This window comes from Ctenopharyngodon idella, chromosome 22 (assembly GCF_019924925.1).
Source record: "Ctenopharyngodon idella isolate HZGC_01 chromosome 22, HZGC01, whole genome shotgun sequence".
NCBI lineage: Eukaryota > Metazoa > Chordata > Actinopteri > Cypriniformes > Xenocyprididae > Ctenopharyngodon > Ctenopharyngodon idella.
Window position 1 is genome coordinate 27,231,848 of NC_067241.1, and position 22,006 is coordinate 27,253,853.

General features: G+C 36.4%; 1 protein-coding gene across 2 annotated transcripts in view; it reads left to right on the forward strand.

Moving 5' to 3' along the window:
* The window catches only part of slc2a4rg (SLC2A4 regulator), a 77,052-nt gene extending 55,852 nt beyond the window's left edge, over positions 1-21,200 (forward strand). Inside the window, exons 4-9 of one of the 2 annotated variants that reach the window (XM_051879278.1) lie at positions 2,360-2,595; positions 8,828-8,928; positions 11,877-12,132; positions 14,745-14,852; positions 16,766-16,887; positions 16,975-21,200. In XM_051879278.1, the coding sequence (XP_051735238.1) occupies positions 2,360-2,595; positions 8,828-8,928; positions 11,877-12,132; positions 14,745-14,852; positions 16,766-16,887; positions 16,975-17,086 (935 nt within the window). In that variant the 3' untranslated portion in view covers positions 17,087-21,200. The remainder of the gene's footprint in view (positions 1-2,359; positions 2,596-8,827; positions 8,929-11,876; positions 12,133-14,744; positions 14,853-16,765; positions 16,888-16,974) is intronic. The other variant, XM_051879279.1, reaches the window with a different exon arrangement.
* The last annotated feature ends 806 nt before the right edge of the window (positions 21,201-22,006 follow it).

The following is a 22,006-nucleotide window of genomic DNA, read 5'->3' on the forward strand; positions in this document are numbered from 1 at the left end:
GAGATTTAGTTGTTTAAGTTTGTTCAGGGTTATAATTGCTTAACATCAGCTGGACAGTGAGTCTTATTCTGCTGCATAGCTCAACATAAGGTATATCTTCAGAATTGTGTTTACAGCCGTTATGTTTTTACCTTTCTAATTATTTTAGAAGTACAGTCATGGCCGCTGATGCACTGATGCACCATAGAGATTTACCCAAAACCGAAATTAAAGTTTTTATTTAGCTGGAAACCAAAACTAAAAATAAAGTTTATTTAATTTTTTTTTTTTTTTCCCCAAAACATATAATATAAACATATTTTCAGTTGCCCAAATTTCGGTGCATCACTAATTGAACATTTAGTTTTTTCTTTGATATTGAGTTTTTGGATCAATACAATATGGTATGGTAAAAAGTTACATAGTGTACCTTTAATTTCTACCTTTTTAATTAATGTATTATGAACAAACATGCATTAACAATGAACTATAGTATAATTATAAAATAACTTTAACTTACACTGGGTTAAAAAGGTCACTGTGATTTTGCCAAGTAAGATATGTTCCTGGTTCAACAGCTTTTGTTAATCCTGGAACAACATTCCCATCCAGAAACATAGTCTTAACCCTATCCCTAAAATCAGAGGGAAATGACAGGTGAATAAAAGTGATGTAGAAGACCCTAACCCTGGTTGTAAGCCTAAACTTGACATTAACTGTAAACCTATCCCTCAAATCTGATTGGTTGATTGGAATGTTGTTCCAGGATCAAGAAGTATGTTGATTCAGGAACATGTTCTACTTGGTGAAATTACATTCACTGGGTTAAAAACAGCCCAATTTGAGTTGTTTTTAGCCCAAGGGCTGGGTAAATATAGGATAGAACACATGTTGGGCTAATTTTACCCAACATAATGAGTTGATTTTATTCATTCATTTTTACTATAATACTAGTTTGTTTTTGTTTTTTTTTATTCATGAATAAGTGCTTACAGATTAACTTAAATCCTCTAAACTTTTGTAAAATACTCTACACAACCACTGGTTTACATGATTACTTCCTTTATTTTCAAAGATTATCATATTTTACAGTATAGCATATTTTATACCATTTTTAAATATGTAGATTATACAATATTGTCTACATTTAAACTCTTTTAACAAACATTGGAAGTAAAAATTAAACATTTATAAGCAATTCAAGTGTAACTGACCAGTCTCTGTTATCCCGTTTCCATCGTAACAGCGCTGGTTCTGTAAAGTGTTACTTTTTGAACAAATGAGTCTTACATAAACACATTTACTGAAGCGGTAACATAAGTTGTTAATTTCTGCATTCATCTGTGTACACAAGGTCATGTGTTACAATTTTCAAAACATTTCTTTGACAAAAAATGCCACCGGCAACAAAACCAGTTGTGAAACAAATCACGCATTAATGAAATAACACAATGGATTTAGTGTGCATCCGTTATTTTATCTTGATCCTGTGTTGCGTGCATCATCTTTTTTTTTTCTTTATGTTCTCACCAACTCCGTGTGACTACACAGTATAAAGGTATCAAATATTCACAAACAAATCAATACTATTCACACTGGGTCAAATGCCAAATTCCCTGCATTCTGTGAGAGAGAGCATATCTTGGCATATATGGCATGCTCTCTAACCAAAATTGGCCTAGCCTTCAAATAACAAAATGATGAATAATTGCAGTATAGGTTTGGACTGATACCATTTTGGCTTTGGCAAGTTACCAGCCTTATATTAAAGAGGACCTGTTATGTTTTTTTACATGTTCAACTTGTAATGTTGCTGTTTGAGCATGAAAAAGGTCTGCAAATTTACAAAGCACAAAGTCACTCCAAAGGGAGTTATTCTTTATATCAGTAAGCACTGAACTCCCTGAAATGCCTCAATTTCTTCCAGGAACAAACAGGTCACAATGTTCCTCATTTAAATAATTCCCACCGAAGACATATGCAAAAAAAGGGGCGGGGCCTGGTTGAGTGGCATTAGTAGTGTGTTAAAATTCACGGTTATGGTAAGGGGCGTGACATTTCCCAAAAAAAAATCAATATTTTGAAAAAAGGCGTAATAGGACCCTTAATTGATCATTTGTTTTTGTTTTTTGTGGGGGGTGGGGGGGATTTTAATTAGTTGTATTGTTTTGTCTTTTGTTTTTCTTTTGTGTTTGTTTTGTTTTGCAGTTTTGTTTGTTTTTTGTTTTGAATCTGTGGATGAGTTTACTGCTGATTTCTAATTAAATCCTGCAGTGTGTTGGGATATGTAACAGTGCATACTGCCAGTAATAGCCCAACAGGTCAGTCAAACTTTTAGAGCTCTTTTCCTGCTTTTAAAATTCCTGTCTTCTGTCTTCAGGTGTAGATCTGGCTAGTAAGGGCTGGAAGGAGAGCCTGTCTGCCAGTTACAGCAGCTCCACCAGTGGGAACTGGAGCTGGGACGCCAGTGACCAATCGGTGCCCTCCACGCCGTCCCCGCCCCTCTCCAACGATGCCGGCAAGAGCTTCCTGCTTTCCTCCCAGAGTGATGACAACAATGAGGAAACCGAGAGTACACACTTCCTGTTTGAGGACCCCATCCCCCGGAAACGAAAGGTAGGGGTCAGGTCATATGAGCAAACAGTGTGGTTTATCAGACCGTGGTAACAATGTGTTCAGAGTTCAGCTGAGTAGTTTTTGTGGCAAAGGTGGTAGTGAATTTACCTTCAGTAATCTAAGAGCTCCATTAAACACATCAGCTTGGCTCTGGCACAACAAGTCTTGTCACCCACGTGATGGAGTGTTTTCATTCTCTCTTTCATCGTCTCCATTTCGTCCCCTCTTCTTTTCTGTTTTTTGTAGTGTGGAATCACTCCAGAACGTGAATGTGGTTTCAATGTCAGGAAGCCATTAGCCTTTCTGCCTGTTCACCTTGTTTTGGTAGAGGCCGAGGATGTGTGTGTTTGTGTGTTGTGGGGGTGGGGGTGGGGGGGGTTCCGTTATAGATCCACTCGGGCTTATCCTTTCACAGCACTACACATCTGAACACAAGTTTTTCACACAATTCCTGAGTGCACGATCTTGTATACATGGATCCTGTCATGCCTACACGCCTCTTTCTGAAAAAAAGGAGAAAAGTGGAACATGTTTTCTTAGAGGTTTCTTTTCTTTTTTTTATACAGAATATTTCTCAATTCTGATGCAATATGTGCAATTCCAGATATTGGACAGAGAAATTAATTGGGCAGAAAAACTTTCCTTAAGTGATATCAGACATTTAAAGGTACAATATGTAAGATTTTTGGATTAAAATATCCAAAAACCGCTAGAACAGTGTTATATATTTTGTTGACTTGTGTACCTACATTATCTCACATGTCTCTAAGAATGTTTAAATCCAGAGAAATAAGCAATTTTAACCAGGACACGGACTGTGTCCATGCATGCTTTAATATATTATATGTTTTATTAGACAGGTGAGCAACTGTTTGGATACATCAATCAACAGAAAATTAATCATTGTTATAAAGGTCAACACAGTAAGTCTTATTGTTTAAATCACGTTTTTTTGATTTACCATTATTTTGATGTACCTTGTTTTACCATGACTAATATCGATCTAGCTTACTGCAGTGTGCATCAAGTGTCTCATAGTAGCCGCCGAGCGAACGCACAGAGTAGCATTATAACAACTTTCAACACACAAATGTATCTAATATGATAAACAGCAGTACATTACCTCACATACGCATGATTGGAAGAAGCAGAAGCGGCGACTGCGGCATAATAAATGTTCCGCTGCTCTCGAGCCGTGTGTCGCGTTCGCGCTAGTCTCTCATTAGCAATCGCTCCAGTGGCTTCGTTCCGCTCCACACCCTGCTTCATACTACAGTAATGTTAATAAATCTTTAATACATTAGCTCATCAATGAATATGATTTCTGCCCGAGTCCCATTGGTTTCTTAGATGTGAAGACAACACCTCCCATGATTCCACGAAATCAAGGTGTTATCAAGCTTTTTTTTTTGAATAAGCGATCTCTAGTGGTGAAAAATTACATATTGTGCCTTTAAGTGATATCAGAAATTTAAAATAATGTTCTGGGTTCAGTACAACTTAAGCTGCATTGTGGCTGTTGTTTAGGACAGAAAATATTTTTAAGGGTTTTTTAATGTTCATGAAACAAGTCTCTTATGCTTATCACGGCTGCATGTATTTGATAAAAATACAGTAAAAACAGTCATATTGTGAAATTTCTTAATATAATTTAAAATGTAATTTATTCCTGTGATGGAACGCTGAATTTTCATCATCATTACTCCAAGTCTTCAGTGTCACATGATCCTTCAGAAATCATTCTAATATGCTCATCTGATGCTCAACAAAAATTTCTTATTATTACCAATGTTGAAAAAAGTTGTGCTGCTTCATTTTTTATTGGAAACCACAATTTTTTCAGGATTCTTTGATGAATATAAAGTGCAAAAGAATGACATTTATTTGAAATATAAATCTTTTGTCTAATTATAAATTTATTTACTGTCACATTTGATCCATTTAAAGCATCCTTGCTGAATAAAAGTATGAACTTCTTGAAAAAAAAAATTAACAGTGATGTAGAAACAGAAATCACATTTACAGCAAGGCACTTGCTGTGGAAATTAATAGAGCAAGGCATTGCACTGGAATAAATGTTTAAAAACATACAAAAAGACTTCAACTTGCTAACATTGTTAATATAGTAATGCTTGCTGTGCAAAGTTATATCCAGCCTTTCAATTGCTGTCATAAAGTGTGTAAACCAAGTAACTTTTGCAAAATATGTCAAGGTATCAGCACACTCCAGTCACAGGAATTACATTATAATGCATAATAGCTGGAAGTTTATCCACAGTAGATAAACAGATTATTTTACAGCTCTACAACCCCGCAAAACTTTACTTTTAACTTTAAAGCTCAAATAACACCATTTTTTTGTAGAGAACACAAAATATAATTAAGTTCTGCTGTGAAAGCCTATGGACTTCCATTATAACCTTGTCAACAAATCCTAAAGGACGTGAACTGCGTTGCTAATGGAGTTTCTGTCATAACTTTGATCTCCTAAAAGATCCTAACGGGTGCAAATAAGAATACACTAAGACCTTACTAAACAAATTTTTTCAGTTTCTTTTCATTTTAAAAGTGGATTTGATTGTTTCAGATTATGTTAGAAACCCCATAAGCCATCCTGTACACATCTAGAAATTTAGAAATGTCAAAGGCAGAATTCAAATAAATAGATACGAGTTGTTTATTTCACGCTGGTGCGCATTACATAATGTTTAATATGTGTTCAGCTCATTTTTGGCTGGAGTGCAATTCTCCTGTGTGTGTACAGAGACAGATGGATGTGTCCCGTACTGCTAATGCTTGTCTTAGACAACAGCGCTGGCTACCTCTTCTATTATTTCAGCTCACCAGACACCTCCCTGCATGCATATATGTCCTGCTATAGCCAATAAAAACCACTGTGAATGAAGGAGACGAGAAAAAAAAAGCAAAGTTCTTTGAACCAAACCAAGCCAAATGCTGAGCAGCTGGGTGAAGTGTAACATAAGAGGACTGGCTGTTCATTCATAAAGACAGATGGAAACATACACTTCCCAGCCCTTTTTCAGTAGGTTTTGGTTAATGGTTGTCACATCTCCCTGACGAGGCTTCGATGGGAAATGTTTCATAGGCTTTTGTGATCTGTGAAAGGGTTAACACCGTCGGCCTTGAGAAGAGCTGAGAGTATTTGCTTGTTTTTGTATGTGTGTGAACAGACACACACCCACTCATTGACTCTGAAGAGAGCAGTGAACAGGTCCGGACATGTTTCACATTTCAGTTAATGTGATAAATTTTCTCACAAATTAAGTTCCTGGTGAGGTTTATCAGAAGAAATGATTATTAAATGTAATGACAATATAATCTTGGCTCACTGTTTGTTCTGGAGTGTCATTATTTCACACCGTTCTCAGCCTGAACTCTTGGTAAATGGCTCCCACTTTATATTAGTTGTCTTTAACTACTATATGTACTTACATTTAAATTTTTAATTTCATACAATGCACTTTTTTTCTACATACATGTTTTTACATTTACTTATTTTTTAAAAAAATACCTGCATGTAATTACAGCTGTAATTAATTACACTGTTGACCCATCTCTTACACCTTAACCCACCCTTAAACCTACCCATACCATACCATACCCATTCATACCAAAAACCTGTCCCTAACCTTACCCGTATCCACATCAATAGCAGCAAAAGTGTTTTGCAATACAATATGAACACAATAAGTATGTTGTACTTATTTTTTGATGCAAGTACATAGTAGTTAAGGCCACCTGATATAAAGTGGGACTGGTAAATGAATTGAGAAAATTTGCCTCCAATAAATACATATACATATATATATATATATATATAAAATACACACATATACACAGTACTGTGCAAAAGTCTTAGACACGTTAGTATTTTCACCCCCCAAAAAAGGGTTTTAAGCCAGTTATTTATATCTTTTGCTGTAGTGTGTCAGTAGGAAATATCAGTTTACATTTCCAAACATTCCTTTTGCCATTAATTGTAGTAATCCAGTGAGATTTTTGTATGCACAAGGAGTCTGACAGCAACCGGTATGATCTGATTTCACCACCATCGAGTCTGTGATTACATAAAGAAACAGAAAAAACTAAGACAGACTAAATCCAGAAGAACTGTGGCCGTGTCTCCAAGACGCTTAAAGAAACCTACCTGCAAAGCTACATTACTGTGAACTTCTATTTACTAAATCAAATCAATATTTGGTGTGACCACCTTTTGCCAGCTTTTGTCCAGGTATACTTGCACATAGTTTTTCAGGTAGCTTTTCATTATAACAATTAATGGCAAAAGGAATTTTTTAGAAATGTGAACTGATATTTCCTACTGGCACACTACAGCAAAAGATATAAATAACTGGCTTAAATCCATTGTTTTTGTTTTTTTTTGTTTTTGTTAGACTTTTGCACAGTACTATATACAATCAAACCAAAATTTATTCAGACACCTTGAACATTTCATTCATTAATACAGTTTATTCACTATAGTTTAAAAAAATGGTAATAAAATATGACAAGATCTCAGAGTTAAACTGTGTCAGAAAGTATTAGTCTTAATTATGTCAGATAACACTTAAGCAGGTCAGGTCAAAGTGTCTGAATCATTTTTGGTTCCAAATTTTTATCAATTTTACTTGTAGTCCACTGTATGAATTTTTTTTAGGTATAATATATCACAGTTTATTTATTTTGCTATCCTCACTTACATAAATTGACTATAGTGTCCTGCACCCACTAGTAAAAAAAAAAAAAAAAAAAAAAAAAATATATATATATATATATATATATATGTTTATTTTAATTTAAATATATATATATATATATATAAATTATATATATATATGACTATAGTGTCCTGCACCCACTAGTAAAAAAAAAAAAATAAAAAAAAAAAAATATATATATATATGTGTGTGTGTGTGTGTGTGTATATATATATATATATATATATATATATATATATATATATAAAAGTTTATTTTAAATTTATTATTTAATTTAATTTACATTGTTACTATTTCAAATAAATGCTGTTCTTTTGAACTTTTATTCATCAAAGAATTCTGGTTTCCACGAAAATATGAAGCAGAATTATTGATAATAAGAAACGTTTTCTGAGCATCAAATCATCATATTAGAATGATTTCTGAAGGATCATGTGACACTGAAGACTGGAGTAATGATGCTGAAAATTCAGCTTTGATCACAGGAATAAATTACAGTTTAAAATACATTAGAATAGAAAACAGCCATTTTAAATTGTAAGTATATTTCTTAGTATTACTGTTTTACTGTATTTTTGTGCAGGACATTGTGTAACTGGTGAGTCATTTCTTTGTATGTATGTGAGTGTTAATTTTGAACATTGGCATAACTAAACACTCTATTGCGGTCAAGTGTGTTAAGAGACTGATTCATCATTTGAATCACCTACAGAACCTAAGATATCAAGTATGTTAGATAAACACAGATGAGATTTAGAGCGAGAGGGGAAACAAAATACACTTGGAGCGCTTGTGAAAGTGACAGAACAGCACAGGAGGTGTGAGTCTCCCACACATGGCACAACATGCCGTCACCTGGCAGTGTCACTGTTGTTTTGAAGTGCTGTAATAGTTGTTTCACTGCAGCAGTGAAAAGCCTTCGTGCTTCTGGGGCAGCAGTGGGCTGAAGGGAATTTCTGCTGCACATACACATGAGGCTTATGCAATCAGACCTCTGAATCACTGCTGATAGCGGCCTTGACTGCAAATAGAGCAGATCTCTTTTTTAAGATGCACTTACTAATTATCATTTTCTTATTCATTTTTAAAGTGTGTTTTATGCTTATAGCTCTAAGGCAGAACTGTATTGATATTCTTCAGGCATTCTGGTTGTCTTCAAATCAGTTTTCTTCAATTAATTCAGCCCAAAACGCTTGGCATATGGACAACATTCAAACTTTGTTTTGTAGCCTTAGGGTGCTATTTTTGGTCTTTTATAAGCTTCATACTGGGGTGCTTCATTCATGAGAAATGTAAGATTTAAGTTTGACTTGATAAAATAGCATACTCATAAATCTAAATATTACAGCAATGATGTCACTGTGAAATTTGCATATGGATTCGTGATTGGCTGCCTTTACAGTCCAGAACCTAAACTTCCCTAAAATTTTAGCAACTTCGAGAACACTGGTATGTCCTTTATAAAACATAAATTGTATGTTTGTTTGTTCCAGAACTCCATGAAGGTGATGTTTAAGTGTCTGTGGAAGAACTGTGAAAAAGTCCTCAGCACCTCCTCAGGGATCCAGCGGCACATCCGCACCGTCCACCTGGGGTAAGCGTCAATCGGACAAATCACACCTGGAATAGATGTACATGTTTGTTCTGCAGTTTGAACATTTACACAAGCAATTTGTTTGCCCACACTAGACATGACTCGACTACAAGACGTGACAAAGTCAATCAAAAATCACAGCCAATCAGGAGAGTGTGTGGGCGGAGTCTCTCATAGTCCATGTGACTACAGTGGTTCAACCTTAAATTGTTGAATAAAGTTGTTATTTTTAGAGATGCACCGATGTATCGGCTAACAATAAGTATTGGCCGATAAAAGCTATTATTATCACTATCACTATTTAAAAACTTCCAATGGTCAGGGCCGATTATATCCTGTCAATCAAAAGGGTGCAGAAAGACGTGTTCAGACTGCAACTCATACATACTGTGTGTGAAGAAAATCACTCTTGTGTTGAATTTTAACGCATTAGCAGTTTAAAAATAGTGACGTTAAAGCAGGCTCTTTTTGACCCTATGAATCACCCGTAGTTCAAGCCAGGGTTGCCGGGTCTGCGTTTTTTTTTCCTACATCAAATTATTTGTAGTGCCTCCCATCCAATAATCACAAAAAGATTTGTGCTTTATTACTTCTGATAAGAATTAAAGTTTCAGTTTTCAAATTCTGTCCATTTTATCATGAAATTCAAACAATAAATGGCGTTTTGACGCTCTTAAATGTGACGTGTCAGATCGCTGTAATGCCTCAGTTCAGGCAGCAGCTCGGAGCGCGAGTCTTTTCTTTATTTTCAATACAAGTTATATCTCGAAAAACATGAATGAACATCAAAGGTATGTTGAAATATATTGTACAACTTACCAGAATGTCTCATGTCATGTCATAATCACTTTATTTGTGTTTCAGTCGCGGAAAGACATCAATAAAACAGCTTGTGAACAATATGTCACATCATGTCACTTTTACCTCAGGAATGTTTTCCAATGTTTACAGTTCCTTAGCTATCTACATATAAAAAAAAAACACTAGAGAGGAGCTTATTTACTGTTAATTATATGTTTGTGCAAATTTACCATGAAGACAAGTGCTTATGAAAACTACCTTATGTGATACTAAGTTTTATACATTTCAGTTTTTATTTGAGTGTAATTATTATATCTGAAAATTAACAGCAGCTGAATATAATACCTCTGCTGTTAATTGTAACCTCTAATATTGTAGTATACCAAATGAGAGGGTTCCCTGTATAGTTTGCAACATTATTTGGGAGAGATTTTTTTTTTTTCCGTAAGAAAAACCAAACTATCGGTATCGGCCGATATCATTCTGAATAATCGGCTATCGGTATTGGCAGAGAGTAATTTAGTATCGGTGCATCTCTAGTTATTTTTGTTTGTTTTTTGCGCACAAAAAGTATTCTCTGGGGTGAACTAAACCTAAACCAATGTTCACCATACTGAGTGACTGAAACAATCTTTGTCATTGAATACAATTGTTTGTTCACAGTTGAATGTTCTTGTTTTCTTTTATTTTCAAGATCTCTGGTGAATTTTCAGTACAGCCAGAAAGGTCACATACAATGACATTCAAACTTACATTAAATTCTTTTAACATTAAAAAAGCACATGATCAGTACCTGAGATTATCACTGTCACACTTTGTATGTTGTCGTTCCAGTTGCGACGTCGCAGAAATGGAAACTGTCGCAGGACACTGTGTTAAAAGTAAATACGGGGTCGGGGACATATTGGCAATCTTTCAGGGGCGTTTCCTGCAAGGAGGAAAGGGAGGCAGTGTCTCCTCAAAAAAACTGGATGAGAAAATTATCAATATTACAAAAATATTACAAAATGTGACATTAAAAGTGTAAAAGTCACTCGTTTTTATAAAGTAACACTATCCAACAGTGACACCTGCAGGTGAAGTTACAGCGGTAGATCCCTGATCCCATTGACTTTTAACAGACCCCCTAAAGCGTGCGCTGGGTTTAGTGGGGGGTAATTGAGAAAGAATGGGGGAAAGTCACATGAGAGGAGGCAGTGCCTCCATTGCGCTATGATTGGATATGATCAATTATGATTGGATATGATTGGTTTGTGTGATAAATCCCGCCTCTTGTTTTCGTACGCGTTCTGCGTGTTCCTGAACGAAGACAATGATGGCATTAATGGGAAGACTAATTAAAAAGTAAGTAAACAACTCAGCCATTTAGATATCACTGCTTTATGTCACGTCAAAATCAAACTTGAAATGGGCTGAAAACATGATGATGGTGGGATTTTAGTGAGCAATCAGCTTGGGAAAATTAAAGGTACAGTGTAGCTACAAGCTTGATGATTGCTGAAAATAAGTTGACTATTAAAAAGAAAAAGCTGAACATCAGATCACAAATAAAATATATTGTTTAAATTGTTACTGCCTTTAGTTATTATTTTGGAATAAATGTAAAAATGCATAAATTTATACTTGATTTTAATAAATGCAACATTACATAGTGTAAAACTACAAAATAGAATTGTATTTGGTCTCTCTTTTTTATGTAATACTTATTTAACCAGGAAAATTAAGTGTAACAGGGACATAAATTTATATTTGATGTATAAAAAAAAAGGAGGACCTTGCCTCCTCATTTTAAAACCACTGCTCTCTTTTTAGTAAATGTAATGTTAACTTTTAAAGCTTTAGAGGCAGAGATGATTTTGTCCATATGAAGGGCGCAATTTGTTTGTCAGTCTCTGAGGATGGGGCAGCTCAGGGTGCTCTTCCCTTTCTGAACACCATAACAGGAGGTAGAGAGGGAAACACATTCTGATGGAAGTAGTAAGAGTGTTTTTATAGCCTCTTGTTGCTACCTGACCATCCCATGTAAATCAAGCCTCTGTTATGACATTGGCACTGCTGCCTCCTGCTGGCTGCCTGTTGACGTGCACACAAGAGCACCAAGCCTGCAGTCCAAGGCTGGCCTAAGTTTTAGTATCATGTGTTTTCAGGCGAAATGGAGATTCTGACTACAGTGATGGCGAGGAGGATTTCTACTACTCTGAAATCGAGGTGAACATGGACACTCTTTCGGAGGGGCTGTCCAACCTCACGCCCACCTCTCCTACTACGTCCGGGCCGGCCCCTGTCTTCCCCATCCTGACTTGTGATGTGTCTCGATCTGAGCCCGCCCACATGATCCACACCCCACTCAGCCAATCAGCACCGTCGGCGCTGTGTCACATCCGCACTGACCACGCTTACCAGGTAACATCGCTCTTCACTGTGAATAGACGTCTTATTGAACACACAATCCCTTCTATCTGCACTCACTGGAGTGCAAGTATCATATAATGGGTTTGAGGTTTAGTGATGATGTCTTCATGCGCACTCTCTTTTGTCAATCTGTGTGTGGGTGGACTTTGAGAATATGATATTCTTTCAGATCCCCCATGCAAGGCTCTGTTTTAGTTATTAATGCAGCTCAAATCTCTTACCATCAGGGTCAGAGTCAACAAAGCTTTATTATCATGGCTATAAACCCAAAATCAAAAGAAAAAAATTTAATATATTTTGTTTGAAGACTATGAAACCTCATTTTGCATTATTTTCATGACAATTAAAGGGATAGTTCACCCAAAAATGAAAATTCTATCATCATTTACTCACCCTCAAGTTGTTCCAAATCTGTATAAATTTGTTTGTTCTGCTGAATACAAATGAAGATATTTTGAAGAAAGTTTGTAACCAGGCCACTTTGGGGCACCATTGACTTCCATAGTAGGAAAAAAACTACTATGGAAGTCAATGGTGCCCCAAAACTGTTCAGTTTAACACATTCTTCAAAATATCCTCCTTTGTGTTCAACAAAACAAAGAAAATGGTACAGATTTTGAACAACTTGAGGGTGAGTAAATGATGATAGAATTTTCATTTTTGGGTGAACTATCCCTTTAATTGCAGTTCCATAATATTCTCATTAGCATGTGTCTTAAAGGGATAGTTCACCCTAAAATTCTCACCCTCATGTTGATGCAAACCCATAATCCTTCTGTTCATCTTTGAACCACAAATGAAGATATCTTTAATATTTTCTCATAATTCCTGTCCATTCATTGAAAGTTCATACCAAACCTTACAATGACAAAAAGACATCGTAAAACTAATACATATGAATCAGGTGGTTGAATTCAAGTCTTCTAAAGAGACATGATCGCTTTGTATGAGGAAAAGATTTAATGTGGGCTTTTAGTCACATATGAAGTGTGCACATTTCGGTTTTGGCAATGGACTGGCAAAAATGATGAGAAAATATTAAAAATATCTTCATTTTTGTTTAAAGATACAGAACTCTTAGGGGTTTTGAATGACATGAAGGTAAGTAAATGATGACAGAATTTTAATTTTTGAGTGAATACAGCATAAAAAGCATAAAAGCATAAGCATACTACCATAAATACACAAAAGCATAAACAAATACTGCCATGATGTATAAATACAATTGCATTACAGTTATGAGAATTTTGGGAGGAATTCTGCTTAACTATTGCCAATAATATGCAAATAATCTTAAAGGGCCTAAAAAACGAGCTTCACTTTCTTAAAATGAAACTATATATTTTTTTAGTTCACCCAAAAAATAAAAATTCTCTCATTAATTACTCACCCTCATTTTGTTCCAAACCCGTAAAACCTTTGTTCATCTTCACAAAACAAATTAAGATATTTTTGATGAAATCTGAGAGATTTCTGTCCCTCCATAGACTGCAACATAATTACCACTTCCAAGGCCCAGAAAGGTAGTAAAGACATCGTTAAAATAGTCCATGTGACTACAGTGGTTCGACCTTAATGTAATGAAGCGACGAGAATACTTTTTGTGCGCAAAAAAACAAACAAAAATAAGGAATTTATTCAACAATTTCTTCTCTTGCCTGTCATTCTCCTACGTGGTTAATAAACAGTGCAGCAATTCCGGGTTCTACGTCCGAACGCCGGCTCATTATTGGCCGACTGCTGCGTCAGCATTACACGTATGCGTTGTGCTGCTAACTTGAACAGCGTAGGAGACTGACACGGAAGAGACGAAAGTGTTGAATAAAGTCGTTATTTTTGTTTGTTTTTTTTGCACACAAAAAGCATTCTCGTCGCTTCATAACATTAAGGTTGAACCACTGAAGTCACATTAACTATTTTAACGATGTATTTAGTACCTTTCTGGGCACTGAAAGTGGTAATTGCATAGCAGTCTATGGAGGGACAGAAACCTCTCAGATTTCATCAAAAATATCTTAATTTGTGTTCCAAAGAGGAACGAAGCTCTTACGGGTTTGGAACGACATGAGAGTGAGTAATTAATGACAGAATTTTCGTTGCTGGGGGAACAAACCCTTTAATTCAATATCTTGCAAGTGCACTTATCTTGTTTTAAGGATGTTTTACAGGAAAACGATATTTGTTTGCAACGCAATTAGTGTGTGGCTTACTTTCTACATCTCTTTGCAGGAGTTTCTTGAAAAATTTTGTCCCAAATGGAATAAACAAATGGGCAGAGATTTATATATCTGACCTTTGCTCGTGCACCAGATTGAGGGCTCTGTTAAATATCAAAAAGCCAGACTACTGCATACACACGTCTCTTAAATTGCCGAAGTCCATTTTGTTGATGTATTTATGGGTCAGTGTGATGAGGTCAGGATTTCAGGACCAGGTTGGATAGGTTGAGTATCAGACCGTCTCATTTCTAATGGCTTGTCATGATGTCTTTGAGGCAGCTCTTCTTGGCTATCGGTGGGTTGTGGTTGTACTTAACAGTGTTTTCTCTTCCTCTCTCCGCTGGCTTTGCTAATACCGCCTCTTACACACACTATGTTTTTCAGGCTACAACCCCTGTCAGCATTCCCAGCATGCCCTCTGAACCGCCTCACAGTGAGGATAGGATTAGTGTATCCTGGCAGTCACCCCCTGTCATATATAAAGCTCTACCGGTGAGATGGCTCCTTTCTTTCTCTCTTTCTTGTTTTCTCACAATCTCTCTTTCTGTCAGAGACGCAGTCAACAGAGTTTGTCACCTTATGAAAGACTTAGCTCAGTAAACAGTGAAAGGGCAGTGATCCTGTAAGCTTGGTCGACTTTTATTTATCACTCCCAGCTTGTCTTTCTCTGTCTCTTGGGGTCTTTCAGAAGTTGCACTTGCATGACTTTTGGTTTCCTGTCTCAGATGCTTTTGCAGAACACAGAAAGTAGCTTCCAAACCCCTGTTACAGGGTGACAACTGCAGAAATCTAGTACCTGTCAAAAAGACAGTGTTTATGAACTAGTTATGAAAATATATTGTGATCAGGGATGCGCCGTAATGGGCCAATAATTAGCGCCGTTTGCTAAGAAAGCTTCGCTATTACTGTTATTTTGCCTTAGAAACTAGCCATGAGAATAACTGTCTAGAATCAGCCAGAACACTATAGCAACCACCCACAATACCCAAACATTGTTTTGCACAGACAAACAATACTTATATATATATATTTTTTTTTTTTTAGAAATTATAATATATAATGGTGTGAAAACAGGTATCAAAACACTCAAGGCTGAGTAAAAGAGAAAAAATGAAACAATTACTTTTATAACCTGCCATTAAATAATTTACTGTTTGAATTGTGTATATATGTATTAATGTTCAAAAGTTTGGGGTAGGTACGTTTTTTTCTCTTTTTTTTGAAAGAAATTAATACTTTTATTCTAAATTGATCAAAAGTGACAGTAAAGACATTTACAATGCTACAAACCATTTCTATTTCAAATTAATGCTGTTCTTTTGAACTTTCTGTTTATCCTAGAAACCTGGAAAAAAAAAACGTATCACAGTTTCCACAAAAATATTAAGCAGCACAAATGTTTTCAACATTGATAATAATCAGAAATGTGTCTTGAGCAGCAAATCAGCATATTATAATGATTTCTGAAGGATCATGTGACACTAAAGACTGGAGTAATGATGCTGAAAATTCAGCTTTGATTACAGGAATAAATTACAAATATTCAAGTATATTAACTCCCCCGACTTTGATGGAATTTTCCGTCATTTAATACACAATGCTTCCTTGACTTTGACGGAATTTTCCGTGATTTAAAACACGCTTCCCCGACTTTGACAGAATTTTTTTCCGTCATTTAAGACACAACGCTTCCCCAACTTTGACGGAATTTTCCGTCATTTAAAACACAACGCTTCCCCGACTTTGACGGAATTTTCCGTCATTTAAAGTTTTTTCAAATTGCTTACACAAGGTTTTTGAAACTATGGCTCCATTTCTCAAAATTCTACACACAAACCCACAAAACATGCACACAACATGCAAAACGTCACACACATCTTTCAAAATCAATCACTTCCCTCAAAACTATTTTAACTATTTTAATAATGGTGTTTTTGTGTAGTAACTCTACACACAAACATAAAATGATCAAACTACACACAGACTTACCCACATTCAAGAGTTGATAAAAAAGAAAGCGTAAAGCAGAGGCTATGTTCTTTCTTTTGATATATTGCATGTTCAGATATTCATACAACAAAATATTCTGGGGGCCAAGAAATTTTTGTGAAAATTATCAAAAATGCAACTTTTTAAAAAAAAACTTTGTTTGGGAAAGAATTAAAATAGAAAATATATGGTAATATTAAATGGTAATTTTTCACAATATTACTGTATTGTTAATCAAATAAATTCAGCTTTGCTGAGCATAAAAGGCTTCTTTCAAAATCATTCAGAAATCTTACCAACCCCAAACTTATGAACAGAAGAAGTGTCAGCTGAGATGTAAGCATGTCTTCACTTCTTGTGTATTTGGCTGTGCTTTTGTTTAGTTAGATCACCTTTAACATGAAATGCCTTTGCAGGGCCCTATGACTCAAATCCGCACTGTGAGCATTGGTGAGAAGAGACAACCTGTTAACCACACCACTGTCAGCAAAATACACAGCAACAACACCTCTGCTTCCAAACCCACCACTGGAACCAGGTAACCTGTCTGCTGAGCTCATGGCTTCATGATATTTTTGGAGCCTTGCTTCACAGCTAACCAAAACTATGTGAAATATTTCCCCAGGAAACCGCGTGGCGAAGCCAAGAAGTGCCGAAAGGTGTACGGCATGGAGAAGAGGGACCTGTGGTGCACAGCGTGCCGTTGGAAGAAGGCCTGCCAGCGCTTCACTGACTGAGCTTTATCCTTTAGCCCACTTCAAAACGTGCTCTTTTATTGCAGCTGTTCCACGGACTAAGCACCGATATCTCCTGCACAACTCTCACAGGGGACTTGATGAGCTGAGATGGTGTCCGTCTGAGGCGTGTGGCCTTTTTAAATGTCACTGATTCCAGGCCACAAGGGGGTGCTCTTTTCCTACTGCTTCCATAGTGGAACAATGAGACTTTTATTCAGAAAAAAACTGATAAAAAGCTAAAAAGAGGAAAATACTTTGAAAAAAAAAAAGCTTTTTGGCTTTTGCTGCATTGCATATTAAGGCAAAAAAAGTTACTTTTTCATAAGTAATCCAGAAATGAAACATTCAAAGCAGATTTTTCAGGCAGTTTATTATACTTTCATGTTTTGTGAGCGTTCTGTGGAATACAGCTAACGATTTTTCATGATTTTAAGTGTGGCAGACTTTATACATAGCAGTTTTTAACTGTTCAAAGCTCTGTAAGCTATTTTGACTGGGTATTGAGTATTTCAAACAGTTAACCCTCTCACACCAAGAAACTCAAATTCATTTATGGACATAATTTAAACTTCAACCAACTCAGATTTTGTTCAAAATCAAACTATTTCTGGATTTACAGCTTTATTTTGCCTACAAGCACTTTTAACGGCCATGAAAATCATCTTTCATTTCGATAAAGCAGAGTGCAGTTTAGCATCACATCTGGCGCGTTCATGTCCACGGTGAGCGTTTCGCCAAATAGTCAAAAACTGTTTCGACACACATTGCTAAAGTAATACCTCTAAACAAGAATGAGCCTTTCAGAGAGAGGCCTCAGTGTACTTCAGCGCGAGTAGTTGTAGTGCAGGAATGTAAAATGGCCTCTCTCTGCGCTTAACGCACCGAAACTATTCTGTCCCTCACAGATCAACTGCCTCTTTATAAGCTATGAGGTTTATTCCTGTCAGTCCACAGTATTAATTCAATGGCAGGCACTTTAAACAGCCACACTTCAGATTTAATTGTCATCCCAGCAGGACATCCCAGTCTAATGTGATTCAGAAATCAAGTGTTTTCCACACAAACACACCTTCCTGCATTTTACGGAGTCTTTGTGGCAAATTCAGGCCACATTGTGCTTCCTAAGAAATAATTTTCTTCTCGTTCAGCTTATGGATATTATTCACGTAATGGAAACGCTTGCTCTGATAACATGTAGATGTCTTCCACTGTGCTTTCTTTTCATATGGAGGTTATCATGTGATGTCTCCATGTAAACAGGCACACTGTGCTGTCTGACCCTCTCAATATGAGCCAAGCAACTCTGAGCTGTTACACTGCCAAAAAATTATCAGCTTTGTATTTTTTCCATTACAAATATATAAAAGCTCTCAAGATACATTTACTTAAAGGGATATTTCACCCAAAAATGAAAATTTTGTCATAATTTAACCACCCTCATGTTGTTTCAAACCAGTACAAGTTTCTTTCTTCTGTTGAACACAAAAGGTATTTCAAAGAATGTTGGTAATCAAACAGTTGACGGTAGCCATTGACTTCCATAACAGGTAAAAAGAAATACTAAAACCCACCACAGTCAATGGCTACCGTCAACTGTCTGGTTACCAACATTGTTCAAAATATCTTCTTTTGTGTTCAACAGACGAAAGAAACCCGTACAGGTTTAGAACTTGAGGGTGAGTAAGTGACAGAATTTTATTTTTTTTGGGTGAACTATCCCTTTAAGAATGGAAATGACTCAATATTAAGTTTTAAGGTGATGATACATGGGGCAGCTTTTTGAGCGATGTTGCTTGGGCACTTTTCCATTGAGATTTGGGCAACAAATTTCGATCTGAAGTATCCAGATAGAAATTTGTTGCCCATTCTCAATGGCAAAGTGCCCAAGCAACATCGCTCGATGACATTGCCCGGCAACATTGCTCAAAAAGTTGCCCTGTATCATAACCTTTAGTTTCTGAAAAATATATTTAAATCCAGAAACAATATTCTTGTTTTAAGCATAAACTCACTTGATGTTTTTCTGCAAACAAAGATGGTTAAATCATGTTGCTTTTCAAGTCAATGTATCTTGATTTAAGAATGTTTAGATATTTGTACTGGAAAACAAAAATGCTGAGTTAGAAAATCCTGTTTTTGCAGTGAACCCATGAAACACTGACAGTGATTGGACATGTGACCTGTATCATTAAAGGGATAGAGTTCACCCCAAAATTTACTGACCCTCATCTCGTTCCAAACCTGTATGAATTTTGTGAAATATAGTTTTGGACCCCATTGACTTTCATTGTATGGACAAAAATGCTATTTTTCAAAATATATTCTTTTGTTTTCCACTTAAGAAAAAATGTTTTAGAAAGACATGAGGACTGATGACAAATTTTGGGTGAACTATTCCTTGGAGGATATTAAAGGAATAGTTCACTCACTCATTTTTCAATTTTGGGGTGAATTATTCCTTTGAAAAGAAACTCTAATCCCAATCCTAACACTTTGTGTCAAAACATTTATTTTTCACCTTCCAGGTTGAAGATTAAATCTCGTTTTTTCATTTTATCAGACCAAACAAAACTGGCAATCAAAATGTAGCTCCCAAAAATGTAGCGGTTCAAAGAAACAACTGGGAAAATGTGTAATTACCAAATGACCGAATCTGTCTGTCAAAGTATATTGTCCAATCACAGCTTAGAGCAGCTTTGTCTTTCTTTCCCAGTGGTCAGAAAGGAAAAAGCATCCCTCTCATGATCATAACCTTCACTAAGTGCCAATGAGAAGAACAAGAGGGAAAAAATTTATAATTGCACTAACTTGTACTGCACAAAACGTATATTTTTATGTACCGTTTTTATAAGCAGAAATTGAAGTTTTTAAAAAGCAAAACCGCCGTGCTTCTCTTCATCGGGTCAGGGACGGGGTCTTTTCTCTGACCTCGCAACTATAAGCTTACGTGGCGGTACTTTATGGCGGCGTTGTGCTGGTTCGGGCCTCACAGTGCGCGACAGTGAGTTTGTGACTGCAGGCTTTGGCAACTAGCCTTCAAACTCATTTCTAGGGAACGTCACTGTCTTGATTTATAATAAAAAATTGTTTCTCATGTTAAACATTGTTTTTCTTCATAGGAAAAAGAACCATGACGATTTGGATTTTAGGCATCGAAAACCAGGCCGTCGGACAGTGACGCGTTAAATACGTTCGTCAATTTAATGGCTTCTTTGCCAAGACTTTGATAATATAATATAAAAACCATGAGTGCTTTTTGTTTTAAAGAATGAATATAATATCATTGTATATTTTGGGGCTGAGGGGAAACGGGGAAAAAAGAAGCATCAATGAATGTAAAATCTACAAAATGAGTATCAGCTGTCTCACGCAAATTTCTTTCGGTCTTTTATTTTCTTTCATATCAAGTAGTTAGAACCACTCAGTGTTTTTTCCTTTCGTTTTCATTTTCAGTTGCCGCTTACATTGATGCGTTTTCATTGTTCTGTGGATACGCGAATGTGTACATCATGGTGTATGCGTGTATTATTGTGAGGCAGGAGGGACGTTGCTATGTGGATCATTGTGTCATCCTGCCCTGCACATTCCGATAGATGACTTCATGTTAGTTCATCTGAACTTTTGTCCGTCTATTCCCCGTTATTCTAACTTCACTGACTGCCTGTTGCTTCTTCAGCCAGGATATTAAGCTAAACAACCAAGAAAATGTGTAAAAGCTCCACTTAGTCTCTTTGTAACTTTCAAAACACTTCAGTGTTCAAGAAGCATCTTCACAATAATCCTACTATTCTATACAGCTTTAACGTACATCATACAATTCAAACTCTTTCTGCCTTGTTTAACTGTTGAGGTCTTGTCATTATCAAGCCCTTTCCCTTCACCATTGTTCATTGGTTGAGATTTGATGCATGTCTTGTATCATCTTTGTACTATCTTGCTTTATTATTGTTTTTCAGAAGTTGACAGTGACAGTGTCCAGAGTTGAGTGAATGAACGAGAGGATGGAGTTTTTTCTGGTGTTGACTTCGGTTGGTTGGTTGGTTGGTTGGTGATGAGAGTGTGGTTTCTTGTGGCTGTAATGTGGAGATTGAAATAAACATGGATTTCAGAAAGATGTTTGATTGGAATTACATTTTTTCTTTATTTGTGCAGGTTTATGTGTTGTTCTAGTGCAGTTCTAAAAATAATCTCCAGTAAATGGTCCTAGAACATCACTCTCGAAGTTTATTATGCCCCTTTTCACAAGATGTATTATAAGTCTCTGGTGTCCTCAGAATGTGTCTGTGAAGTTTCAGCTCAAAATACCCCACAAATCTTTTATTATAGCTTGTCAAATTTGCCCTCATTTGGGTGTGAGCAAAAACACCGTTTTTGTGTGTGTCCCTTTAAATGCAAATGAGCTGCTGCTCCCGGCCCCCTTTCCAGAAGAGGGCGGAGCTTTAACAGCTCACGCTTCGGTTGCTCAACAACAACAAAGCTGGAGAATATCATGCAGCCAAAATGAGGATTGTCAGTAACGGTGATCAGCCTTACATTGTTCAAACCGGAGTCGGACACTGATGGAGAGACTCAGGAAGAAATTACAACTTTTAGAATGAAACTGAATGTTTCTGAATGGTTAGTGGATAAATTGATGTAGTTGCTGTGGAGTTGATTCAACTCATCGACTAGCATGTGCCGTCATGTTAAACTTTTGTGCAAAACCCGTATGGACGCCCACTATACATAGCGTACCTGTTTGCCAAACAGAGCAATACACACCAGGCTAACGTGTATGATTGCTACCAAATGCTGTGAATGGTCTAATATTTTTTCCAAAATATCGCTCAGACAGAAACACTCCTTTTTTAGCAATCGAGCTTGCCAGGGTCAACTTGCAGGCTATCCAAGCTAACGAGACTCTAAATAGTGTTCTGTGCT